The 14,765-nt window shown below is 39.7% G+C and overlaps 8 protein-coding genes across 8 annotated transcripts; 4 read left to right on the top strand and 4 right to left on the bottom strand.

Moving 5' to 3' along the window:
- Window positions 1-7: 7 nt before the first annotated feature.
- Window positions 8-1,216, top strand: EIN_026830 (hypothetical protein; the record flags this gene model as incomplete). Its single annotated transcript, XM_004257527.1, has 1 exon — window positions 8-1,216. One exon carries the CDS (start codon window positions 8-10, stop codon window positions 1,214-1,216), a length of 1,209 nt encoding a protein of 402 aa, XP_004257575.1.
- Window positions 1,217-1,319: 103 nt separating this feature from the next.
- Window positions 1,320-4,049, bottom strand: EIN_026820 (hypothetical protein; the record flags this gene model as incomplete). Its single annotated transcript, XM_004257526.1, has 1 exon — window positions 1,320-4,049. One exon carries the CDS (start codon window positions 4,047-4,049, stop codon window positions 1,320-1,322), a length of 2,730 nt encoding a protein of 909 aa, XP_004257574.1.
- A 241-nt stretch (window positions 4,050-4,290) lies between these two features.
- Window positions 4,291-4,803, bottom strand: EIN_026810 (60S ribosomal protein L18A, putative; the record flags this gene model as incomplete). The annotated part of the gene is made up of 1 exon (XM_004257525.1): window positions 4,291-4,803. The coding sequence occupies one exon, from the start codon at window positions 4,801-4,803 to the stop codon at window positions 4,291-4,293; it is 513 nt and encodes a 170-aa protein (XP_004257573.1).
- A 268-nt stretch (window positions 4,804-5,071) lies between these two features.
- On the top strand, window positions 5,072-5,866 carry EIN_026800 (cyclin, putative; the record flags this gene model as incomplete). The annotated part of the gene is made up of 2 exons (XM_004257524.1): window positions 5,072-5,199; window positions 5,254-5,866. The coding sequence occupies 2 exons, from the start codon at window positions 5,072-5,074 to the stop codon at window positions 5,864-5,866; spliced, it is 741 nt and encodes a 246-aa protein (XP_004257572.1).
- A 78-nt stretch (window positions 5,867-5,944) lies between these two features.
- Window positions 5,945-7,758, bottom strand: EIN_026790 (hypothetical protein; the record flags this gene model as incomplete). Its single annotated transcript, XM_004257523.1, has 2 exons — window positions 5,945-6,664; window positions 6,709-7,758. The coding sequence occupies 2 exons, from the start codon at window positions 7,756-7,758 to the stop codon at window positions 5,945-5,947; spliced, it is 1,770 nt and encodes a 589-aa protein (XP_004257571.1).
- A 598-nt stretch (window positions 7,759-8,356) lies between these two features.
- Window positions 8,357-11,470, top strand: EIN_026780 (ribosome biogenesis protein BMS1, putative; the record flags this gene model as incomplete). The annotated part of the gene is made up of 1 exon (XM_004257522.1): window positions 8,357-11,470. One exon carries the CDS (start codon window positions 8,357-8,359, stop codon window positions 11,468-11,470), a length of 3,114 nt encoding a protein of 1,037 aa, XP_004257570.1.
- Window positions 11,471-11,535: 65 nt separating this feature from the next.
- On the top strand, window positions 11,536-13,140 carry EIN_026770 (hypothetical protein; the record flags this gene model as incomplete). Its single annotated transcript, XM_004257521.1, has 1 exon — window positions 11,536-13,140. The coding sequence occupies one exon, from the start codon at window positions 11,536-11,538 to the stop codon at window positions 13,138-13,140; it is 1,605 nt and encodes a 534-aa protein (XP_004257569.1).
- Window positions 13,141-13,701: 561 nt separating this feature from the next.
- On the bottom strand, window positions 13,702-14,745 carry EIN_026760 (hypothetical protein; the record flags this gene model as incomplete). The annotated part of the gene is made up of 1 exon (XM_004257520.1): window positions 13,702-14,745. A coding segment is annotated over one exon (1,044 nt), but the record flags the coding sequence as incomplete, so codon positions are not given.
- Between the last annotated feature and the right edge of the window lie 20 nt (window positions 14,746-14,765).

The raw sequence follows: 14,765 nt of genomic DNA, 5'->3' as shown, positions 1-14,765 counted from the left end.
CAAATACATGAACCCATTTGATGCTTCGAGCTGCTCGTCAACATTCACCGCTATGAACAACGGCTCGTTTCCTCAGTTCCAACAACAACTTGTTCAACAACAACAAGCCCAACACATACAACAACCACAGGCCCCACAACAAATGCAACAATTTCTCCAATTCACACCACAAGTTTATCAGCAGGACCTCATGTCTCAAAGCGGATATCAACAAGAGGTATATCAACCGGAATTCATCAAACAAGAGACTCTCAACCAAAACTTTCAACAACCAGTTTACCAAGACGTTCCACAACAACTTGTGTTTAAACCACAACAATTCCAGCCAATGTCTGCACCAGTCTTTTACCAACAACAACAGCAACAACCTACGTTCGTCCAACCAAATGTCTTTGTCTCTCCTATTAGATATGCTCCTCTCTCTTCCGTTGTCAGCGACCCCAGACTTCTCCAACCACAAGAAAAAGTGACACGATATTCCCCACTCACAACTCAACACCCCTCTAATTACGTCCACGCACGTCTTTCTCCGCCGCCACCAAACACCACGGTTCGACGGGATATGGCTTCATCAGGTGAAAATTCCCCAAGAACATCATTGATGTACACCACAGTGGACAGGTCAAGACACTTCTCCCCGGACTTTCCGCGGTCTTTTTCTAATGACCGCACGGTTTTTAGTCAGCGTGCAGACTCGCCGGACTTCGGTTACGACCTTTCATATCGAAGTGTGAAAGGTACACGACCGTCCCTTTCTGAAGACTCCGACTACGAAGACCGACCATACTCCGCTCCACTTAAAGCTGCAAGAAAAGTCATTCCTGATAAAGACGTGTTGCACACGGGAGAGTACACTGGAAAGATGGAATTTGAGACGTTGGACGAAGCCATTGATACCATGATGGCGTGGGCAGACAGTCAAAACGTTGTACTGAGGAAGGGGAGTGGTAACAACAAAACGATGCGAGACGGGTCAAGGAAGAAACAAGTGTTAGTATGTCAGTGTTCAGGGAAGTATCGAAGTTGTTCATATTCTCCAAAAGGTGGCTCTTCTAACTCAAGTTGTGACGAACCACAACGGGTCGGATCACCGAAGCCCCATTCGAAAAGAAAGTCGAAAAAGACAGAGTGTCCATTCAGAATTAATTTGAACTTTCAGACGAAAACAGGAAGGTGGAACATCACGAAGATAGTTCTAGAGCATAACCACCCCTAATCTCTATGTAATTCTTGTTGTGTTTGTCTGTTAGGTTGATTCATGTTGTGTCACACCCGACTCTGAAAACAAGTTTAAATAACATTGTATTACTTTAATTCTGTCATCTGTCACGAAGGCTCTCCATCTCAATCGGCTCATCTGTGTGCTTACGTCTCATCACAACAACAACCATCACAACAAACCATATGAGGATCAGCACACCACATACCGTAATGACCGTCTTCTTTTTCTCAGTGAAGCCAAAGTAATACGTGTAATTCGTCAAAAACGATTTAACACTCTCTTCAAGCTCTTTAAAGTCACTCTCCATTAAAGCACCACGACTCGCTTTTTCTAACGCATTTGATAACAACACAGAGAGTTCGGGCCCTCCACGTACTTTTCTAATCGAAGTGTATGCATCTACTCTCGCTTTGAGATGCTCCACCTTTTCTTTCATTGTGACAGACTCTTGAGCACCACCCTTTTCTCTCACTGTCTCAACTAAGTTTTGTTTTGTTTTGTCTTCCACTCCAATCTCTTCAGGTGGGTGTGTAGTAGCTTTCTCTTTGTTTTCTTTCAACTTCTCCTTAAACGTTTCTCGTAGTTTTAAAATCTCATCCCGTCGTTTCTTCTTTTCTTTTTGGTCATTTGTTTTGCTGTTCTTGTGCTTCGGCTTTTTAGGGACTTCCACTTCTTCTTCCTCTTCTTTTTGGTTTTCTTCTCCTCCAGTTTCTGGCTTTTTTTCTTCTTCTGGTGTTACGTCATCAGCCTTAGGATCTTCTTCGTGTTCCTCGAGATTTTGCTTCTGTTTCTCCTCTTCGTCTTCATTCGCTCCATTTGGTTCATCATTGTCGTACTTCTTTACCTCATCCTTCTTCCCACTCTTCAAATCATCCCACATCTTCTTCGCTACTTTGATCTTCTTTTCTAAGTCAATCAGCGCAATGTCTTCACCATTTTCTACTTCATCCAACTCTTTCAAAATCGAGTCATACACTTCGTCTTCTTGAACGATATTTGGGTCGTCCTTGATGTTCATCAACAGCTTTTGGTATTCCATTCTCTTTTGTACAATAAGTTCCATCGACTTATCACGACTTCGTTTGTTCTTAATTAAAACAGCAACGTCCTCCTTTTTATCACCAACTTTCTTCACCTTTTCCGCTTTGACACTCTTCACTAAACCCATCGAAAGGGGTACAATCTCTAACATAACGTTTCCTTCAACTTCGTAATCGTCAAAACAGTTGTCTACGTCGTACTCAGTCTTTCCCGGTGTATACATACACAACTGGATATCTTTATTCCCATTCATTTCAATTTCCACCGACTCTACATTGTCATCCGGCAACTTGTAATTCTTCTCAAAGATTTGTACATCACTCCCACCAACTTTGACATAAAAACCAAATGGTAAAATGTCATGGATAAGTGGGAGTGGACTGGCACTCGTTAACACGCCATTAATCGGGTGCATCATCCCATACAATCGCATTCCTTCGAGTAATTTTGTCATCTTTCGTGAAACCTTCCCAAAGACCTCCTCCACTTTCTTACTGATAATCGGCGTATATCCCAGTCCTCCAGTCAGATACACAGCATCCACACCTTCTCTCATAGGCATTAACAATTTTACTATGTCGTCAATATCACTTTTGATCAGTTCTTCAAATTCAGACCGAACCAACACAATCGGCTTTTCCATAAATTCAGTGATGACTCTCTCGTTTGCAGAGAGTTGTACACGGAATGCATCAACTGTTTTCCACAGGGCTGCTTCTTGTGCGGGTGTCATCGTATTGATCTTTTCAATCACCTGCTGCCGGTTTTCAAATTTTTTCAAGATGAGGATTAATACCATTTGGTTTAACTTTCTGGTGTTAATCAGAAAAGATGTCTCGTGTTGGATCATTTCAATTTCCTTTCCTTTCACTCGAAATTTTGTAGCTCGGAAATACGACGCCCCAAACTCCACTACAACAACCGTCTGATTCTTCTTTGTTTCTTTAATATCTTCTATAGCATAATATTCAAGAGCGTGAAGAATATGATTTGGTGCAAACGTAGTAACACTTTGAAGAGCTTTGGCTGCTTCTTTTTGGTCTGGTATTTTACTTGTATTTTCAGTTTCTTTGCCTTCTTCTTTTTGTGTCAATTTGTCTAAAACTCTTTTCTTCAAATTGTCTGTTTTCTTCGTCTTTTTAATTTTCTTTTTCTTTCCTTTAGTTTTCTTCGGTACTTTCACTGTTTTCTCTTTGGGAGTTTCTTTGTCATCATTCATATCATCGATGAACTCTTTTAACATTTCGTCTCCCGTTTTGCCTTCATCTTTTTCATTTTGTTCCTTCATGTCCGGGTCACTTTTCAGTACAAATTCCTCTTGGTCACTCAGTGCATTGACCCCAAGAGATAGCGTTTCAATTTGTTTTGGTTGATAAAAGGAAGGTATTGAAATGACATTAGGAAAGTCACCACTCATTTTCGCTGTCTTTCCATCAGCCAATTCAATGACTTCGTCGAGTAGTGATGATATCAAAAATCCATACGAAATCGTGAGATTCCCTGCAAGTAATTTCAGTGGACTTTCTTCCCCAACAGTGATATAGTCTTCTTCTCTCATCACTTCAATAGTTCGTTTTTTCTTATTAGCGTCATTCAGTTCTCTCGTTATCCCATTAAGTGTCATTGGATATTTAATAGGAACACTTCCTTTATGACTCATTTGTCTCTCTCCCTTCTCTCCAACCAACACATCACCGTCGACCTTAAATACCACCAAACTGCTCACCTCCTTCTTTCCTGTCTTTGTTTCGACCATTTTGAATTCGGTTGGTAACGACCCATACATCCCCACCTTCGTTTTTTCTCCACCAACGTCGACAAGTACATTATTTTGTGCTTTCGCGCTTGCAAAAAGAAATAATGATAGCCACAGAAACATCACTATTCTAAGTTCTAGTCTTTTTGAGTTTGTCCCATTTGGATTTGTTTATTTACAATTATTACACTAGTAAAATAGTCCAAATTAAAAAAGAAGTCGAAAAAAGACAAAGAACAGAATAAAACCCACAAAGAATCAATTTTACTCCTTAGCATTTTTTGGTGTGGACCTTTCCTGCCTTGAAGGCTGGGGCGTATCTTCTAGAGACGAGGGTTGGTTTTTGGTGGAGGAGTGGGAATTTGACGTGTGGACCGACGAATTGTCTCAAGACTGGGTTCTTGACGTCCTTATCGGCAATTGTGGAGATCGAGATGATTTGGATTTTGTCTTGTCTAGTTTTGTATTGGGAAGCCATGTCGTTGTACATTTGTGTAACAGCACCGACTCTTGTGACGTCTCTGTATTGTTTAGTGATGTTATGAATTCCACCAGATGAGACGTATCTCAAGAATATTTGGAAGTTCTTGACGACGGTTGGGTTCTTCTCATAGATTCTAATGCACTCAAGGAGGGATGCATCAGCCTTCTTGATTTTCTGTTGCTTCTTCAACATCATCCAGAATTTGCTCTTCGCCACAACAAAATTCGGCGCAAACACTCGCGATCTGAAGACTTCGCTCGATGGCCCAGCTCGTGTTGCAGTAATATAGAACTCCTTCATGAGTGTTTGTCAAATTCAAGTTCCATTCCCTCGTTTTCTCTCCACTAAACCCTTTTTACTATTCTTACTAACTCTTTTACTTCTCTTTCTAGTTTCTTTTTTTGTACTTTGAAAATATGTTCCTTTTTCTTTTTTGTATAGTTTTTATTTCATTTGTTATTAATTGAGCTGTAGTTTTAAACCATAACAAATTAACAAGTACTATACACTTTACTATTCGCTACATATTTTCAGAATCACAAAAAACAAAAAAAAGATTGAGAGAACGATGGAATGGATCATGACTAAAGCCAAATTGGACGAGATTACAAAGACCTTCGGAGAACCCGAATTGGAGTATAAGAAGAGGATGGTTCATTGCAGGAATATCAAAAAGATTGGCAATGTTTTAGGGTTGTTTGTTTCTCTATTTACTCAATTAAATTTTAGGTGACATGATGTGACGTACAGAAACTCGAAAGTGGTGTCGCTTGCGCAGACTGTTTTCATGCGTTTTTTTCTTAAAAGGAAGTTGGAGGGGGTGAAAACGGAGTATGTTGTAGCCGCCTCCCTATTCTTGTGTATGAAGCTGGAAGACTGTCGAAATCGTGCTATCGAAGAGTTGATTCGCACAACAACAGAAGTGTTACACATCACCTACAAAATGGAAGAACGGATGGTGTTACAGTTTGAGCGTGCGGTGTTGATTGGAATAATGTTTCGGTTGGACATTGACACGCCACACACATACCTCAAAAGATTAAGTGTTTTACTGAAAGTTGATATGCAGATCTCAATTGCAGCACACAACTTTGCAAATGACATGTGTTCAACATATTTACCACTTACACATCAACCGTTTTGTCTTGCAATTTTAGCGTTCTGTTTCGCAGCAAAGCAGAGTAAAATCGAGTTGATGTATGACGCAGATTTGCTCAAAAATGTATGCAAAGAGCTGAACATCCCAATTCCAGATGATTCTAAAGACAAAACAGGGCAAATCAATCTCCTTCTTTTCTTTACTATTCGAGCAGACTTTGTGCAACAAGCGATGACTGCTCTCTATCTCTTTTACAAGCCGTAATACCATTATCCATTGTGTTATGTTCCCGTTTATTAAGTGATTGTTGGTGTGTTATAGTGACATAAAGGCCAAAAACGATCAATCGACTTTCTCCTTGTTTTCCTCTCCTGTTGTACTCTTCTCAAGCTTGTCAAAGCAGAACATGACATATATCAGACTCATTGAAAAGGGGGTGTATACAACAATCCCTGTGAATGCCATCATTGGGGTGAATGCCAATATCGAGACATCAGCATATGTCTCGTACAAGATGACACTTGCTCCAATTAAAGACGTCGCTGCGCTCCACACTTTGCCTACTTTTGTCATTCTTTTCTTGTAAAACAACACAACAACGGGAACAATACTGGCAATACCTGTACACGCTGCGGTGACAAGCGCAAGTGGTTGGTTCAAATAGACTTCCACGGCGATATAAAATACTGGCAACAATGAGCTGAATGATAAGTTCAAGCGCAGTTGAGCCAAGTCATGTGTTGAGAAGAATGAAAAAATGACTGGAAGAAGAACTGGAACAACGCCAATAATCACCAATGTGGATTTCTCAATATCAGTAAAGCTTTCAAATGTGTATTTGTCTTCAATCGACACCTCATGCCACCCAAACACACAGAGATACGCGACAAACAATCCCACACTCACTAAACTGAAAAAGAAAAACAGACTAATTCTGGGGTGTGAGATTTCAGTCTTTTCCGTTAACTCTGCGTCCTTAGAAACAATCAATTCGCCATCTTTTCCAGTCTCTTTTGGTTTTAAAATGTAATAAACAGCTTGTGGTATTACAGAGGCAAGCACCTACTCATTATCATTTTTATATTACTGACGTACCAACAACAAACAGTGAAGAGAAGCGGTGAAAGAAATGCGACACACAGCCCGATGCACACAGGGAATGGGAGATACTTCTGTACATCAGTGAATATATAGAAATACGTCGAGTACTGCAATTGTTGATAAAGGTTGTTAAAAGACCTAATTAAGGACAGATACGACGACACTAAATATTTGTGTGGAACCGAGGTGGAGACTTTTGATGCATTGAACGTTGTTTGAATTTGTAACACATCGATGTCGTGTAAAGGTCCGTTGTAAGTGTCTGTGTATCTAATGGTAGACGCTTCCAATAGAAGTGATTGTAAGAACGAAGGTGCATATTTAGAGAATGGGGTAATGATATCCATATTACGGTAGAGATATTTCATGTTGTGGACATACCCATTGACGATGTCTTGATTTGGTTTTGGTGTTCCTGAAATGACTGTGTGGAGTTCTGTTGCTCCGTACAACGATGGCTCGATATCGAGTTCAAGTCCTGCGATTATCCTTCCGCAAATGGGCGTTTTTATATAATTTGTGATGAAGTCGTTGATCCCAATTTTTGTGGTATCATCCAAAAGTGCAAAAAGCACATTCCTTGAGATCCACACCTGTTTCTCAAGCTCCGAAGCAAGCGCAAATACTGAAGACAAAGTGTTAAGTGAAGGAAATGATTGTGGGTTCAGTGTTGAGTTGGGGTTTGTTGAGTATCTCCCAACCACCAATATACAAGATCTGTCTTCGCTTCGTCGCGGACGAAGTACAGACAACACACCCGTCAGATTGTATTGGTCAGAATACACAGAAGTGTCGTATCTCATCCGTCCCATGATTTCAATCAGTTTTTCAGTCTTGTTTCGACTGCTGATGAACTCGTTAAACATCTCCTGTGCTTTTTGTAGCACCTCAGTTGATACGGTTTCTCTGATATTCATTGCGTGAAGGTTGTTGTCATCGACAAAAGTTTTCATCGAGACAACATCGGGGTTGAGAGTTAGGTACACAGCGCCACAAAAAATCGCCAATATGAGTATCACCCCTTTCTTCCGAGTCGATTCAGATAAATACTCCATTCTCTTTTTTTGAGATTTAAGTCTGAAAAAGCTGGACATAATTTTTTTTATTCACACAATTTTAATTCAAGTTTTTTTCAGTCAATTGGTAATGTTCTTGAAGACAATGAAATTAGAAACTGTAGAAACAAAAACAAAATATGTGTAAAAATAAGAGCAAAGGTTCTCTCTCTTAACAACATGCAAGATTGTATTTTTATGAGACTTATATGAAAAAAATGATGGGAAAGTGTTTAGTACTTCATAATCTAACATATGTATGAATGTATGTATGTATGTATGTATGTTAAAAAACAGACTGATGGTGTTAAAAATAATTGATATTCTAAACTAGTTAGTTTATTTATTAATTGAATCTGGTATTTAAATTTAATTAAATTTATTATTATTATTATTAATTTTTTCAAATAAATATAAATATATAAACCTATTCATTACATGAAAATAGAAATTTATAAGACTTATCAATACTAATATAATTGTCAGAAAAATCTTAAATAAACAACATGATAAATAGAAAAAAAATGACTAAGATCAATCCATTTTATTTTTTGCAAAAAAATTGATTGATTTTTTCAAAAAACAGACTAACCCTCAAATGGACGGAGGAGAGAAAAAGACACCACATCGGAAGCCAACAGCAGGACCAAGGTATCGCCGATTAGTCGAGAAGAAGATAAAGAAGGCGATAAACAGACCGACTAAACAACAGAAAATTAACAACCCCAAAGCTTTTGTTGCTCAAACAAGTGTGGCGGCCAAGAGGCATTACTTGTTCAGTCAGACCCGTGTCCAAGAAACCCTTCATGTCCCAATTATGGACAGAACTGCAGAAATAGCTCCACCAATAACAATTGTTGTGAGTGGTCCACCCAAAGTTGGGAAAACGACGCTTATTCGCGATTTGATTAAATCGTACACTGGACAAACCCTAAAAGAAGTGAATGGCCCTATTACATTGATTACAGGAAAAGGTCACCGAATGACACTGGTGGAGTGTCCAAATGATATTGAAGGGATGCTTGACTGTGCCAAGATAGCTGATGTTGCTGTGATGTTGATTGATGGGAGTTTTGGCTACGAGATGCAAACATTTGAATTCATCAACATGATGCAGGCCCAGGGTTTCCCGAAGTTGATTGGTTGTTTGACACACATGGATGAATTCAAAAAGAGTAAAGGGTTGCTCAAGAAAAAGAAACAACTCAAAAAGAGATTCTGGAGGGAGACATATGGCGGTGCAAAGCTCTTCATGATGAGTGAGTTGTACCATTCCCACTACCCCAACATGGAAGTCAAAGTTATTGCTCGTCACTTGCAGACTTTGAAGCCAAGACCAATTGTTTGGAGAACAAACCACTCGTTCATGGTAGCAGACAGAGTCGAGGATCTAACTGAACCACAAGAAATTGCAAATGATGCCACAACAGACAGAAAGGTTGCTTTGTATGGCTACGTTAGAGGCACAAACATGCGAATTGGGTCGAAGGTATGTGTACCTGGTTTGGGTGATTACCGAGTCAAAGATGTTGAGATTCAAGTTGATCCATGTCCCCTTGAGAATGAAAGTAAGAGACTTCGAACACAAGTTCAAACGGTCCATGCGCCAATGTCTGATGTAGCCGGAATGAGTTACGACAAAGATGCTGTTTATGTCACACTTCCAAGTAAGTCTGACCCCACAAGAGATGGCGAGAATGAAGTTCAAGGTCTTATTGGGTCTGTTGCTGGGATTACATCACAGTTGAACCAAGACATCAACATAGTTCAAGGCCGTGAGAGGAAGGCTGTTGTATTTTCCGATGATGAAGATGGCTCTGATGACAAAGATGACGACAAAGAAGATGAAATGAGTGAAGAAGCATTAACCAAACCCCTCTCGTTGAAAAATCTGAAACCTGAAGAGAAAGAAAGTGCTGCGTTTGCCGAAGAAGGCCTTGATGCTGAAGAGAATAAAAAGGCATGGGGGATGTTACGTTTGAAGAAGCGAAGAGACTTGATGAAAGAGATTTATGATACTACAGTAAAGATGGAAGAAGACAGTGACGACGATGATGATCTGATGAAGCCTGTTGGGACCAAAGTGAACACCGATTTAGATCTTGACGACACAAGCAAAGCATTTTGGGACGATGCAGTATTGGACAAAATCCTGTCTGAAGGGAAGACTGACTACTTTGCAAAGTATTTCATTGCAAAGAGTGTTCGTGTGATAGACGATATGGTGGTTGATATGAATGGCGCACCAGCCGAGTCCAAAGACGTCAAAATGGAAGAAGAAGACGAAGATGACGACGGCCAGGTCGAAGTGGAAGCAGACAGCGACGATGAAGATTTGGACAATGCAATTGAAGTCAAAAATGGAGAAGTCCAATTGAAAGAGATGAAGAAAATGGGGAAGAAAAAATTAAAAGAGGGTATGAACAATGACGAGAAGACTAAAGATCAACTCAAGAAGGAAGCAAGGGACAATATTGATGCGGTCGAAGAAGAACTTGGAGAGTACAAAAACCCGTTCTATGACCGCGAAGACACGTTTTACAAGAAGGTTCAAAAGGAGATGCGTGCTCAAAACCAAGCCAACCACGAAGCATTCAATGAACTTGATCCCGAGTTGAAAACTCAAGTCGAAGGTGCAATTTCAGGCTCATACATCAAAATGACTATTGAAGATGTTCCCGCTTCTTTTATTCAGAAGTTCAACCCGAAGAAGATCATTATTGTTGGTGGGGTCTTGAAGTCTGAAGAACAACTGACAGTGATGCAAGCACAGGTAGTCAAACATCGATGGTTCCCAAAATTGGTGAAAACACGAAACCCTATTGTTATTAGTGTGGGGTGGAGAAGATATCAAACAGTCGCGACATTTTCTTCAGAGGATTTGAATGGAAAACAGCGAATGTTAAAGTACACGCCAAAGGGAGTATTCTGCTTGATGACGTTCTATGGCCCAGCATGCCCAAATAACTCGGGTCTTATTGCCTTTGAGACTGGCGACGCGTCTCCATATTTCCGCCCTTGTTTGACTGGGAACATCTCCAATGTCGACAAAGCTTGTGAGATCTCAAAGAAGCTGAAGTTGGTTGGAAAGCCCGAGAAAATACTCCAGAACACGGCATTCATTAGAGGAATGTTCAACACAAAGGTTGAAGTTTCCAAGTTCATTGGAGCGAAGATTCAAACGGTGAGTGGGATCCGTGGGCAGATCAAAAAAGCTTGTTCGAAACCACAAGGGACATTTAGAGCCACATTCGAAGCAAAATTGGCGAAGAATGATATCGTCTTCTTGAAGGGGTGGATTCCAGTCAAGATCAACAAATTTTACAACCCAATGACGGACTTGACAGGCGATGATTGGGAAAGAATGCGACTTGTCAGAGAACTCCGACAAGATATGAACATTGGAGTGCCCACAACAAAAAGGAGTTCCAAGTATAACGAAGTGACCAAACCACGAGAAGTCGAAAACCATTTGCAAAAAGTCGAGAGACTCAAAAGAGAAGAGAAGATGTTAGTTAAGGAAGCTGGTGATACGCTTTTAGTCCATCCAAAGACAATCTCAAGCTTGTCGTTTGCACAACAACTCCAAATCATGGAGAGTGGAAAGGTCGACTTAGTTCCCATCGAGTCCGTCAAAACAAATATGACCATTTTCACAAAGAAACAAGCCCCACCAAGAGAGAAAAAGGACACAATCAAGGGACAGCTGTGATTGACTGATTTTTATTGTTTTGCTTTACACAAGCACATCTCTTATTATACGAACTGAAAATTTGAATGCCGCCACTCCCATTAATTTGCTTATATAAAGTGATCGAATATTATGGCAAAAATATCCAATTTGTTTCTAAACGGGTGGCTAAGTTATATTCACACCTCCCACCAGGAGAGACTTATACCGTCAGATTTAAAAGTGATATGAACGAAATACCTCCCGTCAGACAACTTGTGGTCGACGGGCTTTGTATGGGGGGTGTCGCAGAACAAATTGAAAACATCCCGACATTGCGGTGCCTTAGAATACTCAGGGGTGGTGCCACAAACGAGCCACTGGAACCGTTTAACTTGGGAAAGGTCACGATGTTGAAAATTGAGGAACACAACGAGAGGTACCTTTCTTCGATTATAACAATGAAAAAAGGTATTGTGTTATTAGACTATGCAACAGATATAATCCAACACAAAAATGCTGTCCAAATCTACATAAAAGAAGAAAGTCGTTTATACAAAAAATGGAACGAGACAGTGGGGAGCCTTTATAAGGAAAACGAACTCATTTTGTCCTCATTGGAGTGGTACATCACCCCCGCCGTCGATCCAAAAATGCTCATTGATTATTACCCTGCAAAGGTATCCATCGAGTATTCAAAGCAGTTTGTCCCAGTCCTTCAAACCCTTCCATTACTGGAATTGACTATAATCGACAACGAGCAATTTCTTTTCCAACACACCCCACTCCAAATCGAGGATCTGACAATTACTGATTTCCAACAAATCGGAAAAGACTTGCTCAGACTCACCAAAACAACACATCTCAACATCACACCAGAACAAAACAATTACCGTCTCAAAAGCGGACTCCACCCTTCCGTCTATATAAGTGCTCCAAAACTAAAGGAACTTGAACTTGTGTTCCCAACTATCTCCGATTTAACAATGCTGAATTCACTCACCACACTGTCGCTGAAATCATGTGTAGGAACACTAAAATGCCCACAAAATTTAAAATCGCTCATTATCAAAAAATGTCAATTCGATTCCATTCAACTCACAACACGGTTGGAAATGTTAAAAATGTCGGAGATTGTCTCGAAAACGTTAGACTTCGATCCCACAGATGGTTTTCCAATGTTGCGCGAAATTGAAGCATTGAAGGTGGACTGCTCTTCCTTATTTTCCGAACCAACACGACTCACTGCCTTGACAAAATTGATAATATGTGAAACTAATACAGGCGCTTTCCTCCCACCAAATTTGAAGGAGGTAGACACAGACGAAGAGCTCGAGTTTGATTCATTCAAATCATTTAATGAATTAAAAGTGACGCTTTGTTGTGGCGAAAATGTGTACGTTCCGTCAATCCATACTTTCAATGGATTTGGATCATTCACTGGTAACATGTTTATCAGCGCAGAAAATGTGTCGTTATCTGGCACTTTCGAAAATATTGTGATCACAAGATTTGTGAACACGCTTGTGTGCGACCAATGTGAAATCAACACAATAAGCTTTCAGAGCACACTCGAGAAAATAACATTCACTGACGTCTATAACAAATTTGAAGAGCCTGTAACTCTCGAGAGCACAAATTACTCACAAATACTTCAAATCGCAAGGGGAAAAAACGTAAACAACGAATCACTATCACACTCAAATAAATAAAAATTTTCATCATTTTTCATAGTCATAACCCATTAATCATACCTATACCATTTTAACACAATAAAAACTTAAAACAATATTGGATAGTTACACACATCCGGTTTTTTGTTAAGATAATGTGAGATGTGTACTGAATATCATATATTGCTATAAAATTTTATTAATAAATAGTATATATTAGAACAAAGGGTTCATTCTTTAAATAGAAAAAAAAGGAAAATTGTTCAAGCACAAGAGTGTGAGAAAGGCATAGTTTAACCACAACAGTATGGTATAAAGTGTAGTATTAACAAGTCAATAAAAAAATGACAAAAGACGTTTCTTTAAAGGGATAAGTGACATATTATAAAGTTGGTAGATCGTATCTTAGAAGAATACCAAAGTTCAAAAGGAAAAATGTTTGAATTTTGTCTTCCCAAACATCACAAACCGTGTAGTGAGAAAAAATGTCTATCCTTACGTGTCCAAGTTTAGTCTTGACATCTCACACAAGTTCTGGTCAAAAAAATAAAATGAGTCATCATCAAATTCAGTATAAAATTAAACTACTCTCCTAAATAATCAAATTTTCGTCTGAAGGGCCAAAACTCTTGTTGGTTCGAACATATCAGGAAACACGTGTCCACAGAATGCTTTGGCGTTCGATGAATAAAACACATTGTCGATATCCCCGCGTATGAAACTCTCCTTCACATCTCTTCTGTTCTGCAATGAAAATAAATCCGCCACTTGGAAAAAGTAATTCGCACTATTGTCTCCCAACTTGAAAATTTTCGACCCATCAGTTCCACCATTTCCAGCCTGTTTCAAACCCGAATAGAACAGTGGTTTGCCAGTCCCCTGCTGATACGAAAACATGAAAATTCTGAAATCATCGATCCACTCCCCTCTTTTGACTTGTTCATAAATAAACACCCCAAAAAGGTGTCCAGATTGGTCAAATACAGTGAAGGCAATTTGACTTTTTCCGTTCACTTTGTTCACAAAGTTGTTCATATCCCACCCATCCTTATCCGTGTCGTACAACACTACTCCTTCCTTTGACTTCTTTTCCAACATCGCTACGAGTTCCGCCTCAACAATACTCCTCGCACTTGAAAAAAATTGTCTGAATTTATCTCTCGTCTCAAAACCAATTGATAATTTACTTCCTTGGTTGCTATCATCCCGTCTCTCAGTTCTTTCTCTTCTGTCGTCTCTCCGATCGTCCTTATAATCGCCTCGGTGATTATCTCTTCCATCATCATATCCCCCATCACGACGTTCGTATCTTCTCTCTCTTTCATCTCTCCAGTCATCTCTCACTTCTTTTCGTTTGTAATCTTCATCCTCTCGCGGTCTAGGTTTCTTGTCGTTGTACTTCTCATAGTCGCGAGAGTCACATTTCATGTGATATGCGTCTCTGATCTCGGCAAGATTACTCCCGATGCAATCGATAATATCCCGTTGCTTCGACTCGATCATTTGCTTTTCCTTCTTCTCCAGATCTATTATCTTTTCTAAGATTCCAATCAAGTCATGAGAAATATCGATGATTTCCGTCTTGTTCTTCACCATTTGCTGCGACGCACTGTATAACAGAGAAACATTAGTGAAGTTTTGTCCCCTCAAGTTTGTAATATCTA

The sequence above is a fragment of the Entamoeba invadens genome (assembly GCF_000330505.1).
Source record: "Entamoeba invadens IP1 unplaced genomic scaffold scaff_1105074724629, whole genome shotgun sequence".
Taxonomy (NCBI): domain Eukaryota; phylum Evosea; order Mastigamoebida; family Endamoebidae; genus Entamoeba; species Entamoeba invadens.
Note: the sequence above shows the minus strand (reverse complement) of the source record. Positions and strands in the feature narration are given on the sequence as shown.